Source organism: Zosterops lateralis (genome assembly GCF_965231275.1).
Source record: "Zosterops lateralis genome assembly, chromosome: Z".
NCBI classification, from domain to species: domain Eukaryota; kingdom Metazoa; phylum Chordata; class Aves; order Passeriformes; family Zosteropidae; genus Zosterops; species Zosterops lateralis.
The window spans coordinates 86,208,221-86,235,092 of record NC_139800.1 but is presented as its reverse complement, the minus strand read 5'-3'; the positions used below and the strand labels follow the sequence as shown (position 1 = coordinate 86,235,092).

The following is a 26,872-nucleotide window of genomic DNA, read 5'->3' as shown; positions in this document are numbered from 1 at the left end:
AGGCTGAGGGCTCTGATGTTCCTGTGAACTCCTGGCACCAAAGCTCATTTTGAGCTGCAGTTTGAGTGCACAAAGCCCAGACTTGCCAAGCCCCTGCCCACCAAAGAAGCCACAGTCCTCAGGCACAACCAGGAGGAGCTTCCTGCAGGGTGGAGCTGTGTCCAGCTGCTGAACACTGAGCTGCGCCCAGGCCACAGGAGTGACCAGTGCCACCACAGAGCAGGAACAATCCTCACACCTCCTTTTCACTGTGTGCACTCAGCTGAGACCCTGGCACAGGGGTTTCAACTTCCATGAGGAGCCTTGTAAAGACCTTGCCCTAATTACAGAGTCATTCCAGTGACATTTTAAATTATGGGTGAGTTTTACATAATTCTTTTGATACATGTTGTTATGACATGTAAAATTTTATCTTTGCCAGATGCAGTGAATTATGTAAGATCTTTGTTTTGCATTTGTCAGGACTGCACATTTAACAAATGTTCTTTCAAAGGACCTGGCTCTCCACACAACTGTAACAATACAGACAAAGTTCATAAACTTTATTAAATTTCTAGTAAATTATATAAGCTAAAAGGCAAGTTTATGTGACAGTGTTCAAACTCCAAACCAAGCATGCCAGGAGTGTGGAAATTCTTGTCCTGAAATGCAGCACCATTCCTGGGCTTCCAGGGATGGCTCATTATATGATCAAATGCTATTTTTCCCATGGGAACCCTGTCTCTGTGTTGGAGCAGCCTGCCTCATGCAGATCAGTTGCAGCAATTCAAAAATCTGTTTTCTGTATGTCCTTCAGCCTGTGACCCCAGCCCTTGTTTACTGTATCCTGCTCATCCTCGCTCTGAAGATGAAAAACTTTTTACACTTGGTTTTTGTTTTATTTTTTTCTGTGACACTCATTATTCTGGTCATGTTTGTTTATTCTGCATGCAAACTATTAATTAATTTGTCTCTCTGAAGCTCAGTAAGGCAGGGGAGAAAGATTATCACTTTATAGATAAGGAGGAGAGGCACAGAAATATTCAGTCAAGAATGTCAGTAATTTGGGATGTTGAACTTCAGATGCTGAAGAGCTGACAATCCCTGTGCACAAGGGATTTGTTTAGAGAGGCCACAGGCACTGTCAGGGCAGGGCTGCAGTGGGCAGCAGCTCCCTGGACACACAGGAGGCCCAGAGCATTTCCAGGGCATGAGACCACAAACAGTAGCTGGAAGTGTAGGAAATCACAGAATCTGAGAATGGTCTGGCTTAGAAGGAGCTTTGAAGATCCTCCAGATCCTGCCCTGAGCAGGGGCAGCTCCTACTGTCTCAGGGTGCTCCCAGCCCTGCCCAGCCTGGCCTTGGACACTCCAGGGATCCAGGGGCAAGGTGGCAGCATAAATGCAATGTCTTGGTCAGGCTCACAAGGGGAATTTTAAAGCCAGGAGCTGAAGGAAGGCAGTGAGGTGACTTTGTGGGGACTCTATGCGTGGCTATCTGTTTGCTCTCTGACTGTTCAGGCAGAGCTCAGGTTTCAGCCTGCCATGTCATCCAGCACTGGGGGAGTCTAGCACACTGTGCATAAATTACACCACCACAGAGTCACTCAGGCTGGAAAAGACCTCCAAGATCAAGTCCAACCTTGAGCTGGCACCCCTGTGTTCACCAGTAAATCCTGTCTCCAAATGCCACATCCCAATCTGTGGGGTTTAGGAACACTTCCAGGCATGGTGATTTCACCATTTCCCTGAGCATCCTCTTCCAGTGCATGACAACCCTTTCCATGAAGAAAGCTTTCCTAAAATCCAATCTAAACCTCTCCTGGTGCAGCTTGAGGCCGTTTCCTCTTGTCTTGTTCCTTGTTACCTGGGAGAAGAGATCTCCTTTCAGGTGCTTGTAGGAAAATTGCGCAGCCTGTTACAAAGAGCAGGAATTCTCCTCTCACCTGGGCTGAAGCAGCACCAGAAGCACAGTCAGGGCTGCTTTGGGCAGGAGAGCACAGCAGCCACAGGAGCACAGCTGCAGAACCAGGCTGAGCTCACCAGCCTCCTTGGCCTGCTTTAGACTATAATTTGCCAGCTCCTAGCCCATAAATGAGAGACCTGAGAATGGCTTTAGAAACTCTCACTTGCCAAATTCCAAGAGTATTTGTATAATTTAATCGATAAATTGCACTGATTTATTTGCACTAAGTAACTCATTGAGGTCTGGATAATAGATAAGGGTGTGCATCGTGCTGTACAAACACATCATAAATAAATGCAGCTTGCAAATCAATTGCAAGATATGAATTATTAATCTTCTCATAGTAAAATAACAGGATGTCTTTCCATTATGGATGTTTTTTAAAAAAATCTGACCTAAGAGGTTTCAGAGTAATTTATTTGAGGAAGGCCGCCCTTTAAGCCAGATCTTACACTCTGTAAAAGGTCACAGGGTTTAAATATCATGGTCCCTTCCAAACAGCACTCCCTGAGTGGTTTGACAGCACCTTCATCAGAACACATCAGGGTCCTGCTCAGATGAGGCCAGGGCTAGGTTCTTGCAGGTAATTTCACACTCCCACCCTCTTTGTCTGCTGGTGATGATCACACACAAAGAACAACAAAGGTTACCCCCAAGGCCTGGTGTGTTAACACAGGTGAAGAGCAGCACATTTTCCTCCCAGGGCTGGGCCATTTCCTGACATCAGTGAGAGAGCTGGGAACAGAATAATGTGGTGTTTTACTGCACTGCATTTCTCTGACCAGAGCAAGGTCTAATTCCAGGGATGCTGAGCCCAGTGAATCCCTTGTTGAGGCAGATGAGCCAGAGCAGGCTGTGCCCATCAGATCCACTGCCCAGCCCTGAGGCTCCCAAGCTGAGCTGCCTCCCCATCCCACTCACCCCTGATGCATTATTATATAGCAAGAAGAAAATGCCTATTCTACAACTATTTGATCTAATTAATTTATCTCTTCATCAGGTTTTCAAAAGAGAGTTTTACTTGTTTATCTTCCTCATTGCCTCCCACATGTGCAGTGCAGCAAGGGCCATGTTGTCCAGATGTCTCCCTGCAATCTGCAGCTCCAGTGTTCCACATGGGGCTTCAGATTGGATTTTTAAAAGAAACAAGGGCTTTGAAAGTAATTCATGTGCAATTGTCTTTCATGCTTAAAATTGTTTGCCTTTCCTTTTTTACCCATGCTCTCTCTTTTTCATGCACTTTTAGGCACACATCACTTTATTTTATAATAGCCTTAATTTTTTAAAAGGGGCAGATAATACTGGAGCTTGTTTGGATTAGGAGGTTTTTGTTCTAGGAGAACTGATGAGACAGGAGAACATGTTTGCTACAAAACTTCTGGTTGATTCTGCTGAGAAATTCACAGCCCAGGGCCCTCCTGGGCATAGAGGAGGTGTTTGGCAGAGCACTCTTACTGCTGATGTGAACCAACACAAACCATCCCATCACAAATTCCCAGTACAACAACATGGTTTCCTTCTGGACATACAGAAATTACATGGGTGTAGCTCAAAGTTTAGGCAATAACTAAAAGCAGTGAAATCCACTGCTGCCCAGCCACTCACTTGTGTATTCCAGGATGCAACATGCTCAGGCTTGGTGGGCTCATTCCAAATGAATGACCTTTCTGTGACTACAGTGATTTCTGCTCTCAAATCTGTTTTGCAGGAGAGCAGGGAGCTGGGTAGTCAGAGCAGAGATCAGGTTCAGAACCTGGTGCCTGGAATTTTTACTGGCATTTCATGAAGGCTTCTGGGATCAAGGCAAATGCCTGGTTCTGTAGGCAGCCCAACTTTCAGTAAGTTTTTCACCACTTTTGAGTCATCCTTAATGGCAGTGGTTATTCCCAGGCCTATTCTCTCTTCCCAGCACTTTCTTGCACATATACTTTTAATTTCCTTTAACCCTTCTGGTGATGAATTTTTTTCTCACCTCCTGTCTCATTTTGCCTGGCAAGCTCCATCCAGCTCTGTAATCTTTATCAGCTTTTTCTGCATTTTCATGGCAGAAATTCCTTCAAAGACTTGAGATCTTTGTGCAGTTTCTAGTGGAGTTTTAGTAGCTGCCTCATCTCTCTCCTGTGGAGGCCAAGGGATGGAGTCTGGTTTGCTCTTTGATGCCATTGCTGAGGAGGTCTGCTCCACCTGGGCTGTTCCCTCCTGCTCCCAGGGAAGGGCTTGGCACTTGGAAGTACTCACACGAACAAGACTGGCAGGGTTTTCATCTCCTCAGCATCTGCCAGTTTTTAGCCTTGGCAAGGGGGATTGCTTAGTGCTCTAAGGCTGCCTCACTGCACGAGGTGTTCCCTGAGCTGGCTGCTGCTGGCCCCACTCTCAGCAGTTCAGGCTGTTTGCCAGAGACCTCTAATATGGCAAACAGGAACTGCTGGCTATAGCTCCAACTATATATCCATAATCTATACATGTATTTATGTGTGTCTACATCTTTTATGCACATTTGTGTGTGTCTGTGTGTGTATTTAATAGATTTCATTGTGTTTAACACATTTTCCTCCCAAGCAGGATTTAAAACCTGAGTGGGCTGCTGTCTGTCTGATGGGAGAATTCTGCCTTTGCTGAAAATGCTGCTGCTCTGGAGCTGGCTCAGCAACCCCTCAAAGGGTGTGTGTGGTGCACTGGGTGAGCAGCACAGCTCACCTGGAGTCAGGTGTGTACCTGGGCAGGTGCAGTCTGTGTTCTGCAGAGGGGGACACTGAGCAGGAAGAAGGAGCCTCAGCAAGTGGTGTCCAGTGGGACAGTCTGGGGAGGTGCTGACTTTGCAGGGCTGTCAGGCCACTGCCTCCCTGGTGCTCCTGGAACTCTGATAGGTTCTGCAGAAAAGGCCACAGCAGCTCCAAGGAGGTGAGGTTTGTCACAGGCTGAGCTGCAGGGATCATCCAAGCAGAAGAGTACACGAGCTGGCAAGAGCAGCACCCACAATCCTGACTGCTTCATGAATCCCTTCATTCTGCTCTGCTCAGTCTGCCCCAGTTATGTGATCATGGGATCTGCTGATTGAAACTCCCTAGAAAAATCTCATTTTGTTATCTAACGCAAAACCTTCGTGGTTAATGTAAAATAATTTCACCAACTCTGTGGCAGGTGGGTAGCCACTTCTTCCGAATGCAGTAATTGTTCTTTTAAATTAAGAAAGTAAAAAAAACACCAAAACACCCCACACCTTTAAGCAACAATGAAAGTTCTGCTTTTGTTTAACAAGAAAAGAAGTTTAATTTTTAAAGATCATTCTATATTATTAACTTGCTTAATTATCAGAAGGGATGGTTGGATGAGCAGACAATTAAAACAAGGAGAAACTCAGAAGGAAGAGTTCATCAGTATATTAGAGAGACAATGGGGGAAAGTAAAACTATTTCAAGTACCACTTGAAGGAAACCATTTGGGAAGAAAATATGATTAATTAAGTTTTGAACCAGTTGATTCTGTTATCTAAAAATATTTCCTAGATAAATATTGTTACATACTCATGCATGAGCTAATGTCAGCAGCAGAGTGAAATGTTGGTGTAGATAAAGGCTCTTCAAACCAGGAGGAACTGCAGACCCAGCAGGGTCTGTGGTGTATTCTGAGGCTGAGGCAGTTCAGCACAGGATCTGACCCGTGCCTCCTTTGCTGTCTTGTCCTGCTCAGGGCAGCTCAGTCCTGATGGACTCACTGAGAGGAATTGCTGCTGCTGCTGATCCCATGCAGAATGTGCCCTACTCCCCAGTCCCTGGGCTCCAGCTTCTCTTTGGCTTCCCTCCACTGGCCTTGTCCTTTTCAACATCAGGAAAATGAGACTTTTTCTTCATTGCTTTAAACACAGGTGTGATGGCCATGCTCGCGTGGGGACCTGTGACCCTGTCCTCTGCCAGGAGACAAGCTCAGAAAAGGAGTATGACAACATGCAGTGCTGAGAAACCCCTGGGACATGAGAGCATTCATCCTGCCCCTCCAGCTGCTGAATTTAGGTGAGACATACCAAAGGTATCTGGGGAAAAAAATTAGGCCTATGAGTGCTTGAAAGTAATTTTCCATAGGTGGCATTTAAGACTCTTAAATTTCAAATCATTAATAATGATCTTTGAAGGGAACCTTGTAAGTTGTCTTCTAATTCCTGATGAGATAGAATAATTTATTACATCAGTTTCTCTGATTAATGTAAGATGTGTTTCAAATTTGGGTCTTCCTTTAATATTTAAACCTCCCCTTGAGAGGAGCTGCAGAAGGTGACTGTGTGCCCCCAAACTGATGTGGTATGTCCTCAAAGCAGGGTGAGATCTGCTGCTGGAGCTGGTCAGAAATAAAACCATTGTACAACAGCAAACTCAGCTTATTTCAGAACCTGCTGCTCAAAAGCACAAACCAGGGTCTCATAGCTCTGCTCACTCATGCCAGAGGAGAGAGTGTCTTAAAAACTTACTCTGTGAATTGGAATTTTTCTTATTGTCAAGGACATCCCAAAAAATTGCTGAAAAAAAGGCCAAAGCTGGAGTTACTCAGGATACATTGCATGACAGGGCTTTCCGCTAAAAATGAATTTATTTTAAATAGGCTTTCCACTGTACTTATATGTAATTTTTGCATAGCCAAAGTCAGACAAAACCATGGTGGTTTTTGTCCTGGTCTTACACCAAGGAGGAAGCTGAGCTCCAGCATTTAGAGCAGCCATTCTCTGAGCTGGTAAAATGCATCACACACTTTGTGTTCCTTCATCCACCACATTGAGGTTACAGAAAACTGAAACACCCTTCTTTATTGGTCTTGGGGTGACCACTCAAGAAGATGGGGAAGGAAGGGAAGAATGGACAACTTTGGGTCTCTGTCCCAGGGAAAGCTAAGCCATGGTGTGGCATGCTGCTGGAGCAGAGAGCCCTTATAACATCTGCAGTGATAAAAAACCAGAGCCAAAACAGGAGCGAGTTTAAGAGAGAATTATTTATTAGAAGACAGGAGGTTGTTATGTACAGATTCTGTCCTGCAAAAGTGTCCTGGTCAAGTAAATGTCTGGGAGAGCTGTAAAGCCCTGGAGCTGGCCCTGCTCTCCACAGAGATACTCAAGACACAGCAGAGCTCTGCCAGGCCTGGCTGCACTCTGGGGCTCACCTGGGGACAGCCTGGGTGCCACAGCATCCCTGAGCTTGTCACAGCCCTGCAACCCACGGGAAAGGTGCTGGGGACAGCAGGAGGGGCGCTGCTCTTCCTGGGCTGCCCTGGGGGTGATTCCCCAGACAGGGAATTGCCTTCCATCGTGCCAGCAATGAACAGTCCGAGCCAGAGGCTCTGGAGAGACAACCATGCTGTGAGGTAGCATGAGGGAAACCACACAAACGAGGAAACGAGAAAACATCTCTGTGATGCAGAGAAGAGCTCTTCCTGCTCTTGCTCACCCTCACACCAGGCCAAGCAGTGTCTGAGCCCCTGCAAGCACCCCTTTGAGAGCAGCTCTGCCAGGTGATCACAACAGGCAGCACTTGTGCCTGGTGAGAGCTGTGCCCCTGCCAGCCTCGGGACTATTTCCTGGGGGCCCTGCCAGGTGAAGCCCAGGTGTGCCAGAAGCTACTGGGAGGGGGTGGCACCTCCTGAGCAGCCCCAGGCCTGTGGGCAGCACTGCTGGAGAGACAAGCACAGGAGGATGGGCAGGTGAAAGGCATCCCCAGCCCCTGGCAGAGCCAGGAGGGGCACAGACCCCATCCTGCAGGTGGTCAGTGGCCCACAGGAACTCGGGGCTCGGATCCCCTGGGCTTTTCCTCACTGCAGGAGTGCATCTTCCTGCACTCTGCACTGCACTGTGGCAGAGCAGAGCAGCTTCACCAGATTAACAATGGTAGTACCTCTAAGTTTAGATAGAGAAGTATCCAGTTAGACATTTTCCTGACATCTAGCAGGTTCTTAAAGGAAGGTATTATCCAGGAGAAAATCTGCGTAACTTTCTAATTTATGGGTGCTGAAATAAATATTCTGGAGTCTGATTCCTCTCTCTGGTCCTCTGATGAAGCCACACTCTTGTCTTAACTTTGAGACAGAGTATTACCTTCACTCACTGTCTGTAAAGTCACATTTAAATCTAACTTTCCTCATTAAATCCCAATTACGACCCCAGAGACTACATGTAAAACCCTGGATATAATCCCTCATTTTGCTCATAGAGTACATAACCTTTTGTCTACTATCAGCACTCTATCAGGATTATTACACTTTCAGTCCTCTGTAATCTGAAGGAAAAAATATTGTTGGACCAGGTTTGCCAGAAATTTAATGTAATTGTCAGAAACATTTGTTTCTGGCTCATCTATCACCACATCTCTCTTCTAATCTTCATCCAAGAGTAGCCTTTGTTAGCTTGATATATCAGAAAGCTTTGGAACCAGAGATCTGGCAGCAAATGCTCACAACTGACACCAACATCAACACAAAAGAAGGGTCAGACTACAGAGCTCAGAAGAGGATTTGTGAGACAAGAATTTCCCTTCTGCTGCAGATGAGCTCCAGGGTTGGAGGTACTGGGGATGGAGAATAACAGGAATGCTGGAGCCAGAAAGCAAAGCAGTAGAGCTCCAGTTATCTCTAGGGTAGCAAACACTCAGCACTGAACTAGCTTTGCTACAAATATGCCTATTTTAAAATCAGGTTTTATGTTCCTAAGGCACTCAGACTCCTTTTTTGGACCTGAGTGAGTTTGATGTTTGGGGATGGGAGGGTTAAAAAATATGTTCCCCAAGGACATCCCACATTTAGTTGAAGGGAAGAGATGATGCAGACCCACTGAGTTATCAAAACCTTTGGAGCAATCATGACTACATCTTCATTTTTTTAAGGATGTTTGCAGCACTGGATGTGCTCTCTTCACCCTATGGATAGGGGAAGCTGGGGAAGCCTGGGCCCTAAGAGCAGGCCAGAACTCTTCATTTACTATTTCCCATGAAAAAAACAAATCTGGAGGTCTGATCTGAAACAATCTCCTTCCCTCTTCTCTTGGCCATGAGCTTCAAGCTGGTTTAATTCCAGCTCAGTCAAGTGGGAGCAACACAGACAACAGAATATCTCGTTTTGATTTCAGCCTAACATTTAGGGGTAGATTTTTGCTTCTATTTCCATTATTGTCTTCCAGAAGTGGTTCTTCAGCCACCCATGATGAAAACTTGTCCCTGCCAGGACTTCTTGGAACACCCTTGATGAGTGAAGCTCACCTGCCAAAGCTGCCTGGATGCTGTAGAAGAGAAACGTTTTCCTGGATGTTTCCAGAGAGGAAAGGCAGAAGAGAGGGAGGTTTTCCCTCTGGAGCAAAGCTATGGGAGCATTTTTCCTGGGGGCCAGATGAAGCTGGCTGCTAAATGCACCTGCAGGGATGCCCAGCAAATCTCCCAGGTGCTCAGCAGGGCTGGAGCTGCCAGAGCTCCTGGAGCCTGTGCTCAGGGCACAGAGATGCAGCTCAGGAGCCAACAGCACAGCACAGCTCTGCCCAGCACTGCACTGCCCTGCCCTGCCTCACTCCCAAGGCCTGTTCACACCAGAGAAAGGCTGTGTTTGAGTATCTCAGCTGGGCATGCAGGACCAGCTCTGCCAGTCCCCAAAAGCAAAGAACGTTTGAATTTCTGTATGTATGACCTTACAGGGGATGACTGTCACACAGAAAAGATTCTGAACATTAATTACAGTATCTTTTGTAACTTTGTAATTTAATTGCCAACCCTTTTTCCTTCAAATTAACCATGGATGTACAGCATATAATCAAACAAGCTTTTTTAAAAAGTACATCTTAATATAAATAGTTTATTCAGTGCATGATTGTGTATACAACAAATAATAAACAACTTTTTTTGTACCAGGCAGAAAGCTGCCTGTACAGAGCTAATTCAGTTTTGGAGCACAGAATCCAACAATGATTAATGCACAAAATCTTACACATCATGCAACTCTATGCCAATATTCCAACTTTCTCCCATGCAACAGACATGATGACCTAAATGGAAACCTAACTACATTTTATAAACAATTGTTTCCAATAGCATGTATAAGTATATGTTGTTTAGGGGTAACCTGTCCTAACGCTTCCTCCTACACAATATTCACGTGCCCGTTACAGTGAAAGGACTTTTACAAATAAGACGTTTCTTATAAAAAAATTAAGTCACCTTAATTCCACAGTTTCTGTCTTTAGAAAAGAAGCCACAATGATAGTTTAACATGACACACAAAATGGAATTAAGAGAAATCTACACTGGAGGATAATTTTATCCCTTTCTGTTAACTTCCACTTGGGATAACAAAACAACTCAGTTTCTACAGACTGGGGTAGCACAAGAACTTTACCAGAAACTACAAATCTATAAAAATTTATATTTCACTGTGTTTAAAACCACAAGAACACTGTTTGTTTGAGCCTGAGACACCAACTCTCAGTTCCAACCCTGAATTTTGAATTATTTTTTTAAAGACAAAGCTTTAAAGACCCATTGGAGTTCAGAAATCAAAAAGTCGCGCTATTCCAAATTAAAGGATACATTTTTTATCAAGCCTTAGATATAAAACGGTAAGCCAAGGAAACAATAGAGTTTACTTTTTTTTTTTTTTTGTTTGCCCCTATAAAACATACAAGCATTAAAATTTCCTTTGAAGAGCAAAAGTGGTCTTTTTCTGAGTTGGAAAGCAAATTCTTATCAGCAGTGAATGCTGTGAAATGTTTTTGTTTCATTTTCCACAAAGCATAGGAGAGAGAGAGAGAAAGAGAGAAAGAAAAAGTGAGAGAAAGAGCTGGACATTTCTTCTTGGAGATTTCCCCACAGTTGTGTTTGCTGCTATCCAACTGCCTTGTGATATGCACAAGCACATTCTACATGCCTGGAGTTTATCCTCTGACAACCAGGAGATCTAATGGCTAATAAACAGGTGACCTATGCAAGTTCGGTGGCTTGTCCTGGGCAATTGAAGGTTTGGATGAAAGACTGCGAGTAAGAATTCAACTGCATCCAGAGGTAAGATTCTGTTTAGAGAGCCCTTGGCTGGCCTGGACCTGGCTACGTTGACTCATTCTGGCTCATGGATTTACCCCCATTTAGCACTCCTGAAACGCTTCTGCTCTTTGTTGGGGTCCCACTTCCAGACCTGGAGAACTCTGTGAGATCGTGGAGGGAAGGCTCTTTGTACATGGCAACTGCAAGGCAAGAGAGAGCACAACATCAGCACGGGCTGGAGCTGCTGGGGCTGCAGCAAAGCCCAGCTAGGACACACTGGCATTGTTCAGCCAGAAATGTGTAATGGATGGAGAGGCTCAAACACCAGGGCAAGGAGACCCCTTCCCTTTCAAACAATACCAGAGAACCTCTGAGATCCTTTTCAGTGGACTGACATTTTACAGAAGGGGAAAACCACTCCTCCCTCTCTCAGTTAAACCAGCCACCTACCCACTGCACAGCCTTGCAGGACAGACCTAAGCTGACAAAAATCGGCTTTTCCTTGTTAACAGAGAAGTAGCACTGTCAGCAGTTGTGATTTAACCTGTGTGAACTCTGCTGAGACAAACACCACGTTACATAGCATTACACTCCTATTACATAAGCACTCGACATGGCAAATATATATGCACAGGAATTAAGCACAACACAGTCTCAGTTCAGATAGATGGAGCAAACCCAAGCAATTACCTTTTAAGGGTTTTGGAAGAAAGTGTGCTGCAGGTTTATTTTTCTTCACATGGTTTCCTTTCATTATTTCTCCTTCTTTGTTAAGACCCAAATACCAACCCCGTCCAGACTGTTGCTGTCTGTAGATCATTGAGGAATATGTCACATAGTAGTTTTCAAATACTGATTCTTTGAACTTGCATTCAGGTGTAAAATGTTCCTGTAAGAAAGCAATAGATCAATACATGCAGGGCCAAATCTCACATCCGTTAATGAAAAAGTATCCAATATCCATTACATTCTGAATGGTTAAAAGTAGTACCTCTCATCCTCAACTATCCAATTATGAAACATGGGTCCTAAAAGTATTAACAAAAGACTAACATGATTTTGAAACCTGTGAAATGATGCTGTGTGCAGCTCTAAGTAGAATGTAATAAGATCTTTTTGAACAACGAGTAAAAAGTCCAAGTGAAGGTTTATTGATTGGTGCAGCTAATGGCTGTCAGGCAGACATACAGCTGTGTCGCCCCCTGGGACCAGCTGTGGTCAGCCCTGCAGGCAGGAATGCTTTCTGCATTACTTCCTGGCCTCAACTGTGTATGAGACAAGTGCAGGGCGAGTCCAGAGCCAAAATGCCGTGAGGAAATGGTTGTGTCTCACTAACCCAGCAATATTCAGTTAGCTGGTATCAGCTGCCTGTGTGTTGTTATCTCTGCTTCTCCTGTGCCTGGTGTATCACTCATGAGAGCCCAGCTGTCAGGGACCTTCTGCAGACATCACCTCTGCTCCAGGAGCCTGGGGCATGCAGCCTTGGGCACCCTGTAGGATTGCACTGCGACTTTTGATACTGAGCTGGTACCGGGCTGTCAGTGCAGATAAAGAGCAGCAAACCAGCCAAGAGCCTTCTTCTGCTACCTGCGGTGTGCTGCCCTCCCCTCACAGTGCCCTGCCTGAACCAGAATCACTGCACCATTGCCCAGATGGAAAACCAGATTCAGACCATGGAGAATAGCTCAGAGAGGGATCTCACAGCAAAAACACCAGTCCTGACAGCACCATTCAGCTGATTCCCATGGCCCTGGCTCCCTTGGGCTTTGAACTTTGCAAGTTCTGACAACATCTCACCTATGGACGCTAAAAGCCCATAAAACATAAAAGAGTTTGGTCTGGTGATGCAGATGCTAAAATCTCAATTGTGCCTGTCACTGCACCACAGAGCAGCCAGATGTTTGCTGGCCTTCCCTTGTGAAGGCAGCCAGCTGCAGGGGTGCTGCCCTTGTGCTTACAGTACCCTACAGAGGCATGAAAGAAAGGAGGAAAATTTGAGCTTGTATAATGATTGTAATTTTGATTTTAAAATATCACAGGAGCTTAAGGTATTCTTATCTAGTTTCTAAAATATTCTCATGTGAGAAAAGGATGGCATTAAGAAAAAAAAAAAAAATAAATCCACCACTCTGCATTTTCTGCACATCTTTTGCCATTTTGTCTTTATAAAGAAAGAAAAAGGCTCCCATTCTCTGACTGGCATTTGCTTCAACAAAGAATGTGAAGCAAGCAATTTTCTTTTTTTTTTTTTTTTCTTTAAGCTAATTGGTTGTTATTTAGTTAATTGACAATTGGTTTCAATTGCTGTCAAATGGGGATAGTCACTGCATTTTTGTAAGATTTCTGCATAAAAGCCTTCCCTCACTGTTCCCTGCCCAGCACCAGCCATGGTAACAAAGACTATTGCAAGACTATCATCCAATTAGCAGCAAAATGGAAAACTACAGTGCTCCCACTGGCAGATTATGGTTTATGTACAGTAATTTGGAACTGTTTTGGGTACAAAAGGCCTGCCTGTACACAGCAGCAGAGGGTCAGACTGCAAACAGAACCAGAACATTTACCCTGGAGCTCTCAAGAAGCAAGTTAACCTCAGAGTGAGCAGCAGGCCAGAGTCCCTGACACAGAGGGACAGAAACAATGAGGGGACAGAAGGAAGGACACTGAACCCCTCCCTCACTCCTGGTTTTCCCTTGGCTCTCATGGAAGTGCTGTGCTCCTGTGAGTTTGCAGCTGAGCCCATGCCCAGCCTGATGGTGCCCTGTGGGTGCAGCCCAGCCTGCCAGACACCCCAGAACATCCCAGGGAAATCCCTCCTGGAGCAGCCCAGGACCCTGCAGCAGCCACAGGGGCTGCATCCTTTCAACAAACAGAAACGAAGACACCTCTCTGTAACAGGCTCAGTTATCAAGACAAATAGACAAATTCCCTCCCAGATTTTGGGGCAATAAAGCAGAGCACCTCATTCCCTGGGCTGGCAGAGATTCGTACCCCTTTCTGCTGGCTGGCACCTGCCAGTTCCCAGGCTGCAGCTGCAGCTTCGGCAAGGTGGGAAGGCCAAATAACTCCCACTGAGCTCCTGCAGAGGCTGAAGGGCTCTGCCTGCTCCTGAATACCAAGCAGGGAGGAGTTTGTCCCCACCCTTACCGTGCCTTCAGTTAACTCAACGTGTGTCCTTCCTGCTCGGAGCAAAAAGAGCTGGGGAGGAGCACTGCAGAGGGAAGCTCCGAGTGAGGAATGGCAGGACAGGGCATTCCAATTAAAATGGATTTTTCTGAGCTTGGCAAGTCCACATGCCAGCCCAGCTGAATACGGACAGGACTTCCACGAGCACATCAATTCAGGATACAGTGCAGAGCAGCAACTGCAAACTGGCCATTATGTTATCTCTGCTGGCAAATTCTTTATTAATAAACCGAGGAAGAGCATGCTAAAGTCAGGAGAGGGCTGAGTACCCCAATTAACACCAATGTTTTCCAGCTCACATAGTCAATCCTGTGGAAAATTTATAAATACAAGTGTTGAATTCTAAGGCCAGTTTTTTCCCGTCTCTCAGCTGTCCTTTTAGACCATCCTTGCAATGTTAACAATGGAAATGAATTCTGGAAATCCAGTGCTATGGATACATTATTACACAGAACAGATTAAAGTAATTATTTCTCTGAGACAGTATTTCCACCTCTGCTTATCTCCAAAGTCATTGGTGATGGCACCTAATGATGGCACCTAACAAACTGGAAGCAATCAAGCCCCTCACACATCGACCCTTAACACTGAATGAACGAATGAATGAATGAATGAATGAATGAATGAATGAATCAAAGTGAAAAGACAGTGCTGGATTCACTGTAGCCGTGACTCAGCCACACTTAAGTAAGCAGGAAGATGAACTGTCAGGGCCTGCTGCTTGGTTTTAAGCTGATCAGCTGAACTACTGAAAGATTCCTTCATGAACAAATCTGCATTGAATATGTGAAAAATAATTTAAAAAGAGTAATTTGGTGTACGATAATATGGTAAGAAGGCCTTGTGGCATACACTTAGAGTAGCTGTATTTCCAGACAGCTGACTGGAAATACAGTCAGAATTTTAGATTATATCTAAAATAATTCAGGCTGCATTACAGAATGCCAAGCATGAAAGCTAAAATATCATAAAAGCCAATCTGGAATTCTTCCTGCTCTATTTGTGCATAAGACAGATTTGGTGCCAAAACCCCTCCAAATTATCTGCCATCACACCCACCTACACTGCAGAACTGCATGTTAATTATTGTGTGCTCCAGATGACTCTGGTGCAGGAATTCAGCCTCCCCATGGACAGAAAAGGGGAAGGCTGTGTGGAAGGAAGGTGTTTGGTGTCACAGGAGCCTCTTGTTGGGATGGCTGATGCACAGTGCTCAGAAAGAGGAAGATATTTGCTCTCTGCCATTTAAATGAGTCTGAATTTGCATTGTGGATACCATCAGAAAGGGACATCACCAAATTCTCCAAGTCATGAGGTCAAGACTGGGTTTGTTTAATGTTTCTCTCACCGTGGGTTGAACATCCGGCAGCTTCCCTACAGCAGTTTATTAGAACGATCACAGATTTTGTTCAGATGGACTTAGTGCTAGAGGCATGAGTAAACAGCAAGAAAAGAAGAAATCAACTTTGAAAAGTATTCAAGAAAAGTATTGTGTACTTGGGAAACTTGGAAAATGTTCTTATATATTGAGCATGTATTTATATTCCTTGTGATCAATGACTATGTCTGCGTATGGGATTTATCCTTTATTTTCTCCACTTAATGAAAATTGGATTTTTTTCCGTCCATATCCCAATTTCTTTCAGAACTATAATGTAGCCCAGGATTCCATTTTATAATCATGAATTTTTGAAGGAGCCTCGTTAAGGCTCCAGAGTAGTGATTTTCTGCACCAGTGAGCCTGCCTTTTTTTATTAACAGAGATTGATTTTCTCCAGCTTGGCATGTGAAGTTCCAGCGTGTATCCTCTGGACCATCACCCTGTAATGTGCAGTGGTACCAACAGCACAGGATGGGAATACTTCAACTTTAATGTTATCAGGAATAACAGTTTTTCTATCACCAGTGTAAGAAGTCTGAAGAAGCCTGGATTTCCTGAGCCACCAAAAGCCATTTGCTGCAGCAATGGAAAATGGCAATTACCTTAAAGCAATGCATTTTGTATCAGATACAGCACATTTTCACAGTCAGGTTCCAATCCCACAATACTGTCCATTTTGCTGGAGTTTACTTCTTTTGAGGAATGCTGGTGATGTCAGTGGGAGCAGCTGTATGTACAGGGGCTGTTTGACCATGAAATTGTGACTGTACACAACACTGTCATTCACAGCAAAGACATCTGATCCAGAATGTTGTGGGGGCTTTTGAGGACAGGTGCTGCACCAGCTCAGGAAGGAGCATCCCTCTGGCCAAGCCCCTTCCAGGTGAGTTTTCACAGACTTTGCAGGTAGACCTCAGCCCTCAGCAGAGTCTGTGAGGCTGAACTACCTGCTGCCAGAAAAACACCAGCTGATGAACAGTGTCATTCCCCTGGAGGTCACTTCAAGGTACGTGTACTGGCCATACAACCATAAAAGGAAGAAAACTAGATCAAAAATTATATAGAGAAGAGACTAAATTTATTCAGGAAAACAACTCAATGACAGGAATGATAGGAAGGCCAAGTTTTCTGGAGGGTGATCACAAAGAACTCCACAGAATGGATTTTCCTTATTGCTAGTGCAATAAATAGGAGTTTATCTAATGAAACACAAATGGTCAGTGGTGTGTAAAATTATTCAGTGCAAAGCTTCTGTGGGAGCCCAAGGAAGCAGCTGGATAACCAGTATCTCCAGAGAAAGATTTCAGGGTGACACCAGGTGTTCTGTGAATCCATGAGAAAAGCACTGAAAAGAGTCCATAATGATTCCCTGGAAATCATTCCTTTGCACAGCAAATCAAATGCACAAATTCAGGGAAAAATGCCCACAGTGAACTGAAGTAGAAAACATATTAATTACAAATACAGAGATTCAGAGGTGTGAGTTTTGTTCATTACCCTTTTTCCAACCTTATCGGTGACTCAGTTGTGCATATGTCTCTAAGTCATCTCTGCCCAGGTTTTTAAGTGGCATTTAGGCCCATCAAATAACCAACTATTTAAAGCTGGGTGTGTCACCACAGCGTGCTCTGCTCATCAGGATGTGCTGCCTGGTGGCCCAAGGGAAACGGCTAAGTGACTGTAAACAATGCTGGGATTTAATTGAGACAGGAGCTATGCATAATGGTGTTATTGTTCCCCTGTCTTTTGGTGATGCTTCACTTTTACAACTGTGTTGATAAACCAAAGCATTCTTTAAGTGGGGCAAGAGTACTAAGGCGTGATACACACAGAAAGAAGGTACTCTTCTGATTACCACAGAGGAAATTATTCCTGCTGGAAAAAACCTGTAATGGGGCTTAAAACTTCTGCAAGATGCCCAGGAGTCCACCTCGGAGATGTCAAACACAGGTGCCTGTCCTAAACCATCCCATCAAGTTTTGACATACAATTTACTTGGTATGAAGAAGAAGGACACAAGATCCACTTTACCCCGAATTTTTCTCTTCTGCATCATGTTCACCTCTGATGATGCTGGAATCATTGTAGAGGGAAACCTCTGCCATTACATGAATGGTCAATTTTTATTTTAATACAGTCCAATGCTTCCACCTGCCCTCTTTTAATTTCTGCAGCTTTAGGAGAAATCTCTGCCTTGGCCTGGAGGAGAACTCAGGCCACCTGAAGCAGCAGAGGCAGCTGCAGCAGGTCCCTCTGTGTGCAGGTATCTGTGTACAAACACTCCAGCCCACTGGACCTGGAGGAGCATTCCAGCAGCCTGGGACTGTGCCAGCTGCTGAATCGTGCTCTCATTGAAAACTACCAGAGAACTCCCTCTCAATAGGCTCAGTTTTCCCCAGAGCAGCCAATCCTTTTCATAATTCTCCTAAGATCATTATCTCTGTCCCTGCCACAGTGGCTTCCACAGGTGAATGCAGCACTGCAGAAGACATCTCTAAAATGTGTCGTGTTTTTTTTTTTTTTGTTTTGTTTTTGTTTTTTTTTGTTTTGTTTTGTTTTTTGTTTTTTGTGTTTTGTTTTGTTTTGTTTTGTTTTGTTTTGTTGTTTTTGTTTTTTTTCCCATCTTTCTTCTCTCAGCTTTTAATTTTGGAAAACAGCACATACAAGTACTCAGTGTGCCTCTTCTGTGCCATTCATTACTCCACATCTCTCCATCGTGCCTCTGCTTATTCATCTGTCTTAACTAAGCAGGCCTAATCTTTTAAAATCTCTTCTCATATGAAAGTTCCTCAGTGCCTTTAATAATTTCATTACCCTTCACTGAATTCTTTCTTTTTTTTTCCTCTATTGCTTCCAGAACTGACACACAACATTTAGGAATAGGCTGCACCATTGAGTTGCATAACAGATGTAAGGTATTTTCAGTCATTTCTCTTATGACAAAGTAAAACAGACTTTGTTGCTCAACCTCACCATTGTGCATTTGTAGAAAAGTTCCCTATCTTTCAAGTTGTGTCTCTGATAAATGTAGTCCAATTTTATGGTATTTCTGGCCCTCTGATTAGTCAGTGTACCCAAGCTTAAATACTAAAGGGAGAAAGATGCAAAAAGCAGTCTGAACAGGTTTCTTGCCCAGACCTAGAGCAGAAAGCTCCAAAGATGCTAAGCAACCTATTTTATAACAAATCCATTATTACACAGATAACCTGCCAGAGACTGCAATGAGATTTCCAGCAGTTAGAACTGACATTAAATCCTAGTATTGATGTGAATTATAATGGCTAGAAATCAAATCTCTCCAACACAGCAGATGAACAGAATGTCCTCAACTTAAGTGTGTCATTTAAGTGTGCTTTTTTGAAAAAAAAAATCCCTTTCAAGTGTGGGGATCACCTCCTGCTCTCAGTCACAGACAGCCCTTCATCCCAGCTGCCCTGTTGTCAGGATTTGCTCGTGGTTTGTGTTCCGAGAGTGGCACTGCAGCTTCTCCTTTGGCTCTGCAGCGGATGGGAAGCAGTGCTGGGCACTGCATCACCAAACAAACCGTGGCACCTGTGACATTATTATTATTATTCTCATATTTTATTAATTTATTAATTTATTATATTATTATTATTTATTAAGCTCATATAATATTTTTATATTTACACTTTGTAGTAAGCAAGTGAGCTGAATTAATAGTGACAAATATCAAATATCCTGGGTTTCTGAAAGCAAGATGTCTGTGTGTCTTTGCAGGCCACCCGAACATTAGGAGCTAACCAACACACAGTTGGCCCAGCCTCCCCAACATGGGGAGCTCCCCACACAGGCCCAGAAGGAGCAGCAGGGCTGGGGAGAGGAGAATGGGATTTACTGCTTGATCCTGGACACAGAGCAGCAGCCCTGGGCAATGGGGATGGAACAGATCTTCTTTGGACTGACACCCATGAATTCATGCACATTTTATCTTGAAGGGCTGGGAAACAATAATCTAATCAGTGTCTGCAGCAAGCTCTAAATCTGTCTGTTCAATTACAAGCAGGGACATGACCCCTTTTGCAGTGGATGCTCCTAAATTCTTTGGAAAATGAAGAAAGCACACAAAGCTTTTTCTCTTCTGAGGAAGAGCAGCTGAATGAACAGGAGTCAGAACAAGTGGGGATAGAGCTCTACATGCCTCCTATGGGAGCAGTGGCAGCAGGGAATGCTGTCTCTGTGCTAACCTGCAGCCTGCCTCAATGCCTGTCTGTACAATGCAGGTAGGTAAATGGATGTGAAAGTGATCCCCTTGTTCCTTCCTGCCCTGCCGAGCTGCCATCCTGTGTTCCTGATGGAAACTCGAGGAGGCAGAGCTCTCCTACCCACAGCTGGGCAGCAGCTTTCCCAGGCACAGCCTCTGCTCAGCCTGGACCTCCCCAAAAGCTCCAGCAGCCACTTTGCTGACACTGAAGAAGAAAGATGGGGTCTGCACTGGAGGAAGAGCTCAGATGCTGCTGAACGAGCTCTTTTTCTGCACACCAGAAATTGTTCAGTGACTGTGAGAGGCTGAAAGTGGAAGATAAATGACAGCAGAAGCTGCAGGAGAAGGAATAATGCCACACTACATCGAACAGGTTCCTGCTTGGCTGTCAGCTGAGAGTCTGTGCCACAGGAAAAGACAGCCCTGACATTTGGTTGTGTTCATATGGATGCACATTTCTGGGGCTCTGGCTCAGCCCATCCCTCAGTCCTGAGCCCCAGCAGTGCCCCAGTCTCTGTGCTCTCCCAACACAGCTATGCCTGTGCTGGAACTGCTGCCTCAGAGCAGCCTCCTCTACAGCAACACTGCCAAATGTATTTTGGGAATCCCCTGGAAAGCTTTGCAAAGTAGTAAGTGCAGCCGAGTTTTTGGACTGGGATTATATACTAAAAAATAATACCAAACTAACAGGCCTATTAGGCTTTTATTCTGAAGCATTACATTGCGTAATTGTTAATATGGGTAATGTCAGTGTTGGGAAACTTAAGCAGAACATTACACTCAACAAAAGCAGTGACTCCTTCAGAACCTGATCTGAAACATATTTTAACCAAGGCAAGTATCACCCATGCCTTTACTGCATTTTGGTTAGCTTCTAATGTTCAGGTGGCCTGCAAAGACACACAGACATTTTGCTTTCAGAAACCCAGGATATTTGATATTTGTCACTATTAATTCAGCTCACTTGCTTACTACAAAGTGTAAATATAAAAACTGAGCATATTAATATTAATAGCAATAACAATAATAATGTGAATGTCACAGGTTCAAGGAACTGCTTAGCTCCATCCTGACCAAACCAGCACCTCTGTATGAACAAATGATAATGAGACCTTTCCAAATGAGCTTGATTTACTGAAATCTGTTTAATCATGCATGCCATGGATAGATGTTTTTCCAACCTCAGTAGGTTGACAGTGCCAGGGCATTACTGGCAGCCAAACCCTGCTTCTTGATACAGAGCAGTGATGCTCTTTGGAATTTCTCCACCCTCACAGCTCCCCAATGATGCTATTGACCGTATGCTGCTAAGAGGGTCTCAGAGGGATGTTTGTATTAGAGATGGTAGGCTAAATGTGAGATCTGATTTCAGATGGCAAAAACTTTAATAACAAGATAATAAAAGATTATACAGGGGAGATGAGATGTAAGAGTGGCCCTTACTTGAGATCTGATGCTGACTGGTAGAACACATTTGTTTCAGCAGGTGAAGACCCCACCTACACAGGGACACATGCAGAGAACAGGCTAAATTTCTTTCTGTAAATGACATACATACAAATGTCTTGCAAGCATTTTACATTTTGGGGAAGTTTTCCAGCACTTGTATGTCCTCTTTAACAGGCCTCCAACGAGCCAATGAGGCCAAGAAATAGCCCTGTCCTTCCAGGACACAACCCGAGCACACAGATAAGCTCTCACAAAGCTCTGGTTTCTTTCTCCCACAGTGATATGGACTTTGCACAGGTCTGTCACTTGGCTGGTTTATGACTCCCTGCTGTCCCTGGGCTGTGTAAAAGATTACTCTGGAGCCAGACTTTTGGGAGACACCATGTTGCAGTTGTCTAAGCAGCAGAGGAGAAACAGGTCCCTAGTAAAACACTTGCAAACCTAATTTAAGCTTGGAAGACACCCAAATGTCTTTCAGATGTGCAATTTAAAACCCTAACCTAAGATAGCCTGGACTGCAATTGCAGATTTCTGGGAATGCTGTGGGACACTTGCTCCATGAATCAAACACTACAGATCTCTGTATTATAACATTTCATCAGGAGAGCTGTTCTGAGTTCTCTCACAGTGAAAAAACTAGAAAAACACTACATTCAGACATAGGTATGACGACTACCTGACTTAGACTTCTGCACCAGCAAGTCTCGCAGGCTTCCTGAGGATTTGAGTCAAAGAACCATTCCCATTCCCATCTCCATTTCTCTGACAGTGTTATGTGCTGAACAGACAGGAAGCTTCCTGAAAGGACTTAAGAGGGTTTGAGTGAAATCTTTGTCCCTGAATCATACAAAAAGGTGAATGATGTGAGCACTTTGATTTTAGAACCACACCTTGCATCTCTGCCTCAGAAAGTTTTAAGCACAGTTGAAGAACTGGCACAATATCAACAGATGCTGTGTACTGTATTACAAGGAAGAATATGAAAGCCAGCTCACAGGTTTAGTTTGAAAACTACTGTTGTAATTTTTCTTGAGATATCTAGAGTGCCTTGGATCAGTTCTGCCTCTGACCTCTCTATTTCCAAGTCACAGCTGTCTGCAGCCAGCCAGGTGTGGGCTGAGCAAAAGCAGCCTGCAGTTAAAAGTACAAAGGTGAGCCTGTCCATGAGAAAAGGTGATCATCTTTCCATTCCCCTACTGGCTGATCTCTCATTTCACTGGTCCCTGCCCCAGTCTTTGTCATAGCCACGGGTGCCCAGAGGGACCAGCTGCTCATGTTCACACCAACACCACGTAAAATTATCATCTTAGCAGGGATTCTTGCACTTTCATTACACTGCAATGCTTTTAGAATTAGTCCTAGGTGGCTTTGCCTAGGATTAATTGGGTCTACAAAATAATTACTTTCTTTCTGCAGGTTGTAACAGATTGTCTGCTGGTCTCTTGTCTTTTTAAGCTCCAGCTGGGGAGATTCAGCTCTTCACTTCAGTGTCTCCCACTACTGGATATTTGTTATTGAAAAGCAGCTGCTGTCAGAGCTGCAAACACAGCCAGGAAAGCCCAGAATTCAAACTGGAAAATGATGAGGAAGAAAAAGATTAATTTCTTCCCCTAGATTTTGCAAAACCATTACCTGTTTTTGAATGCCATTTCCAATTTGACACTGGAAACCGCTAAAGCATTTACATAAGAATGCAAAAATGCACACATTATTACTGCAGGAAGCACTTAAAATTTAAGATAATTATATAGTAGGGAAACCATTTCAAAGGACTCAAACAAAATAACAACTAATTCTACAGAGTCACCCTTTAAGATGATTATTACTCTGCACTGCCGCTGATCTCCCACACTAAAAAAATCCTTCTCTTTACAATTATATGCACATTATAAATTCCCTACTTTGTTCTTCCATCATCAAGCTCCTACAGCTGCCACTGACAAATTTGCATCCTCTGAGAGCTTAACTAGACAACCAAAATATTCACAGTGGGAACAGAGGTAAAGCACATGATTGTCAAGGTCGGGGCCACCCTCCCTTACAGCAGGGCTCCTGCAGCACTGGACTGCAACAGGAGACACGGGGGACACAGGAAGATTCCTGTCAGGAATCTGGCATTTCTCTGCCAAGGCATCAGCAGCAGAAAGAATTCCAGGCTGGAATCAGCAGCATGGGTGATACACAAAAACCTGGCTGGGCACTGTGGAGGAACCCCTCTGCTGCTGTGTTTGCAGTCAGGGCAGCACTCTGCAACCTGGGATGCTGCTTCTCATCTGTGCAAAGTAATAGAAAGCAGAAAAAATATATTAGGTCAGCTGCTTTCCAAACCAAAAAAAACCTAATTTCAGGTGAAAAAAGCTGGCATGGGAAGGGAGAAGCACACTTGTGAGGTGAAACTGTTCTGCCCCACTAGCCTCTCTCCACCTTCTGCTTCCACTCCCCACTGTTGCTCTGACTTCTGCCTCCTGCCTCACTGCTGCCATTCTCTTGTCTTTTTCCCCAAGTGTCCCAGGGAAAAAAAAAAATTCTGGCCTAGCTCTGTTGCTCAAAGCAAACTCATCTGAGGAAAAACTTATCTGCCAAATCCTAATATGTTTTTATTGGATATTTGCTAAGAGAGATTTACAGAAGTTCATGCCAAAGTCAAACTCTACTTTATTTTCCCCCACAGCAAGGGCAAAAGTACACACTGAACTCAGAGCAAATGAAAATTTCTTGTCTCAGATACTACGGAGACTTAAGGAAGTCCCATACCACATCTCTGACCTAATGGACAAAATAAAGTGTTTTCTAATTATTGGAAATAATAGCAGTGAAAAGAGCTGGAACTCTCCCACAAACTTCAGCCTGGAGAAGAAAACTGATATATTTAAAATCTTATATTTGGACAAAGTACAGAGTAAATTAAAACAGTGTCTGGTAATGGGAAGTGCAGCTACATCATTAATAGGTGTTGCTCCCTGGGCCGCTGCAGGTTTTTCACACAACTGTCTCAAACAAACCAAAGCAAACAAACCAGAGTTCACTGTTGCCACTGAAACCTGATCATTATTATAAGAAGACAAAACAGCTGTGCCAAGTGACGGTTGAGATGTGATCCTCTGCTGTGGACAGCACCTGGTCTGACCTTTCAAATCAGCCAGCACCCTTTGGGGTCAGGACACTGCAGCTGCCAAATTCAAGCCTGGCACTTGCCAGAGTGGCCAAGGACAGACTCAGTGCTCAGGGGACAATCTAGGAAGCTGAACACACTGAAATGAGCCAACTACCATGTGCAATCTCCTACTTTGTCAGACAACAGTGATTACACCTATTAGAGGTAATGAATGTTTGCACTCCATTGTGAGAATGAGGACTACTAAATAATATCTAACTGTAATCACATTTACATATTGAAGTGTACATAGAAAAAAATAATCTTTTAAAAGACTCACCTTTTCTGCTCCTTGCATTCTGTGATGCAAGAATGCAATGGGTTGAATTACTTCTGCAGACAGGAAAATGATTTATATATTTCTAAATAATTAATGTGATTTATGTTTAAAAAAATCTTCTAACCTAAGAAGTGAATGGTGTATAGACTAGTTAATCACTGGGGTTTTAATATGATACCTCTAAAATATGCATATGGATCAGTGATTTACTAATAACCTGCTCTTACAGGCAAAGAGAGAGACGCAAAGCAAAACAGGTTCAAACCCCTTAAAGCTCCCAATTTCCATTGTCACTGCTATTTTAAAAAGTATTTAAATTAAGTTTGTTTTATTATCCCTTTGTACGTCTTACTCCAATATTGGGCTACCTTCTAGCACATAAATAAATCAGCCTTTCATTGTCAGAGACCTTTGCAATATTGTTGTTGTTCATTTACTTTAGTTTTCTGGGTATGCTGGGCATATCCCAGGCATGCAAGAAGGATCTACTTGCCCTTAAGAATTCCAGATCAAAAAAAAAATATTATAAAGATGAAAAATATTCATCAGGCAGCAGGAAATCAGGGGGAGAGACAGGGCAGAGACAGGCAGCAATGATGCAATGTTCAGAACTGTATTTAAAAAGTAAATCCTTGGGGCTGAAGTGCATTTCAGATTCAGCAGCACCTTCAGCACTGGGAGTGAGCTCTTGGCAGTGCTGCAGTGCTTCAGGAACATGTTTTCCTGGTTCATCACGACACTTGTGTTTGCTCCTTGGTCTCAGAAACAGAACTTGTCTGCCAGCAGCACCTCCCAGTGCTAAGATGTTATTCCCACATGAACACTTTTACAAAGAAGGAAATGAAAACCCACTTCTTACATGTTTTGCCCAAGGCTAATGAGGAATTTATTGCCCAGCATGGATTAAAACCCCAGACCTGCTCTACTACTGTTCTTAGTATAGACTTTTTCTGTCTCTGCTGACTTCACCAAGCTCTCCTGCACATTGAGGGCAAGAGGAGTTTTGAGGCTCTTGATTTATTGGCTTTTAAACCAGTAATATTCCCTGAAATAGCCCCACTACTTGTACTCCTCTTACCTGCTGCTACATTGCTAAACCTGTATTTTGTCTTTTTCTGTACAAGTTTTCACCCTCAGAAGATGCAGCAGGATTTAGCTCGGACTAGCAGAGGAGTCTCCATTGGAACAGAAGGACAGAAGGACATGGTCATACCTGCTTTTCCCAGAGTTAAAAGGCTCAGGGACAGCTGCTGAGGGCCAAGGTCCTGCCTGCAGAAGGGCAGCACTCGTCCCAGCAAAGAGGAGGAGATTGCTGCTATATTTACACTCACAGTTTGTTCCTGTTTACCACAGGCTCCACCTGGAGCAGCAGCACTGCCTTATGACTTCTGAGTACCCACCAAGGACAGCAGGGCACACCCCATTCCTGGAAGTGCTCAAGGCCAGGCTGGACAGGGTTTGGAGCAGCCTGGCCTGGTGGAAGGTATCCCTGCCTGGGAGGGGCTGGAACAAGATGATCTATGAGGACCCCTCCACATAAGGCCATCCTGTGATTGTGTGATGATTCTGTGGCATCTTCACACTGACTCTTCTGCAGCTTTGTTACTGTTCTGTTACTGCTCTGTTACTGTTTTCTGAAGGGAGAGGTTCCTCTATGACACCTTGGGGCCTCTACCTGCACTGCCCCACTGCAGAGGCCAAGAGGGTAGTGAAACCTTCAGGGTATTTTTACCTGATAAAGCTTTTTTCACCCTGGTGCTGGCTGCATGAACTGAGCTTTTGGCAATGGCAAACTGCTGGCACCAGCCTGGATGGCATCAAAAGGGAACTGGGCTGCACCAGCAGCAAGGTGCTACCATGGTTTTAAAAATCAGTTAGGCACTCTGCACTAGAAAGCGTCTCCATCCCTTGACAAAATGTGTTCCTGATGTGTTGGAAGGGAAATGAGAAGGAGGAGCTGCTGTAATCACTATCCCAGTAAAATATGGCTAATGTGCATCGGCAGCTGCTCACTGTCCCAGTTACAGTGTGTAGATACAAGTAAGTCAAGTACTTTATTTGTGTAATTACAAGGAACTGATCCCTTGGGGTCAAACAATTCAGTATACTAACTAAAAATGAGCTTTCCGAGAAGACTTACACTAGTATAATCTGATGGGATGCAGAGTTCTGGAAAATAAATGCAAAGGGGATAAAAATCCAGCTAAAGCTAATTCATTTTTTAAATCAAGTGAATATTAGCATTTTTTGTCTGTATTTGCT

The 26,872-nt window shown here is 44.1% G+C and overlaps 1 protein-coding gene across 5 annotated transcripts in view; it reads right to left on the bottom strand.

The window, feature by feature from the left end:
* Positions 1-10,539: 10,539 nt before the first annotated feature.
* LOC310922378 (fibroblast growth factor 13) overlaps positions 10,540-26,872 on the bottom strand; it is a gene marked incomplete at its 5' end in the record, with an annotated part of 214,401 nt that continues 198,068 nt past the window's right edge. For all 5 annotated transcript variants that reach the window (XM_083882889.1, XM_083882887.1, XM_083882890.1 and 2 more), the window contains 2 exons: positions 10,540-11,138; positions 11,629-11,827. In XM_083882889.1, coding sequence (XP_083739015.1) covers positions 11,002-11,138; positions 11,629-11,827 — 336 coding nt within the window. In that variant the 3' untranslated portion in view covers positions 10,540-11,001. The remainder of the gene's footprint in view (positions 11,139-11,628; positions 11,828-26,872) is intronic.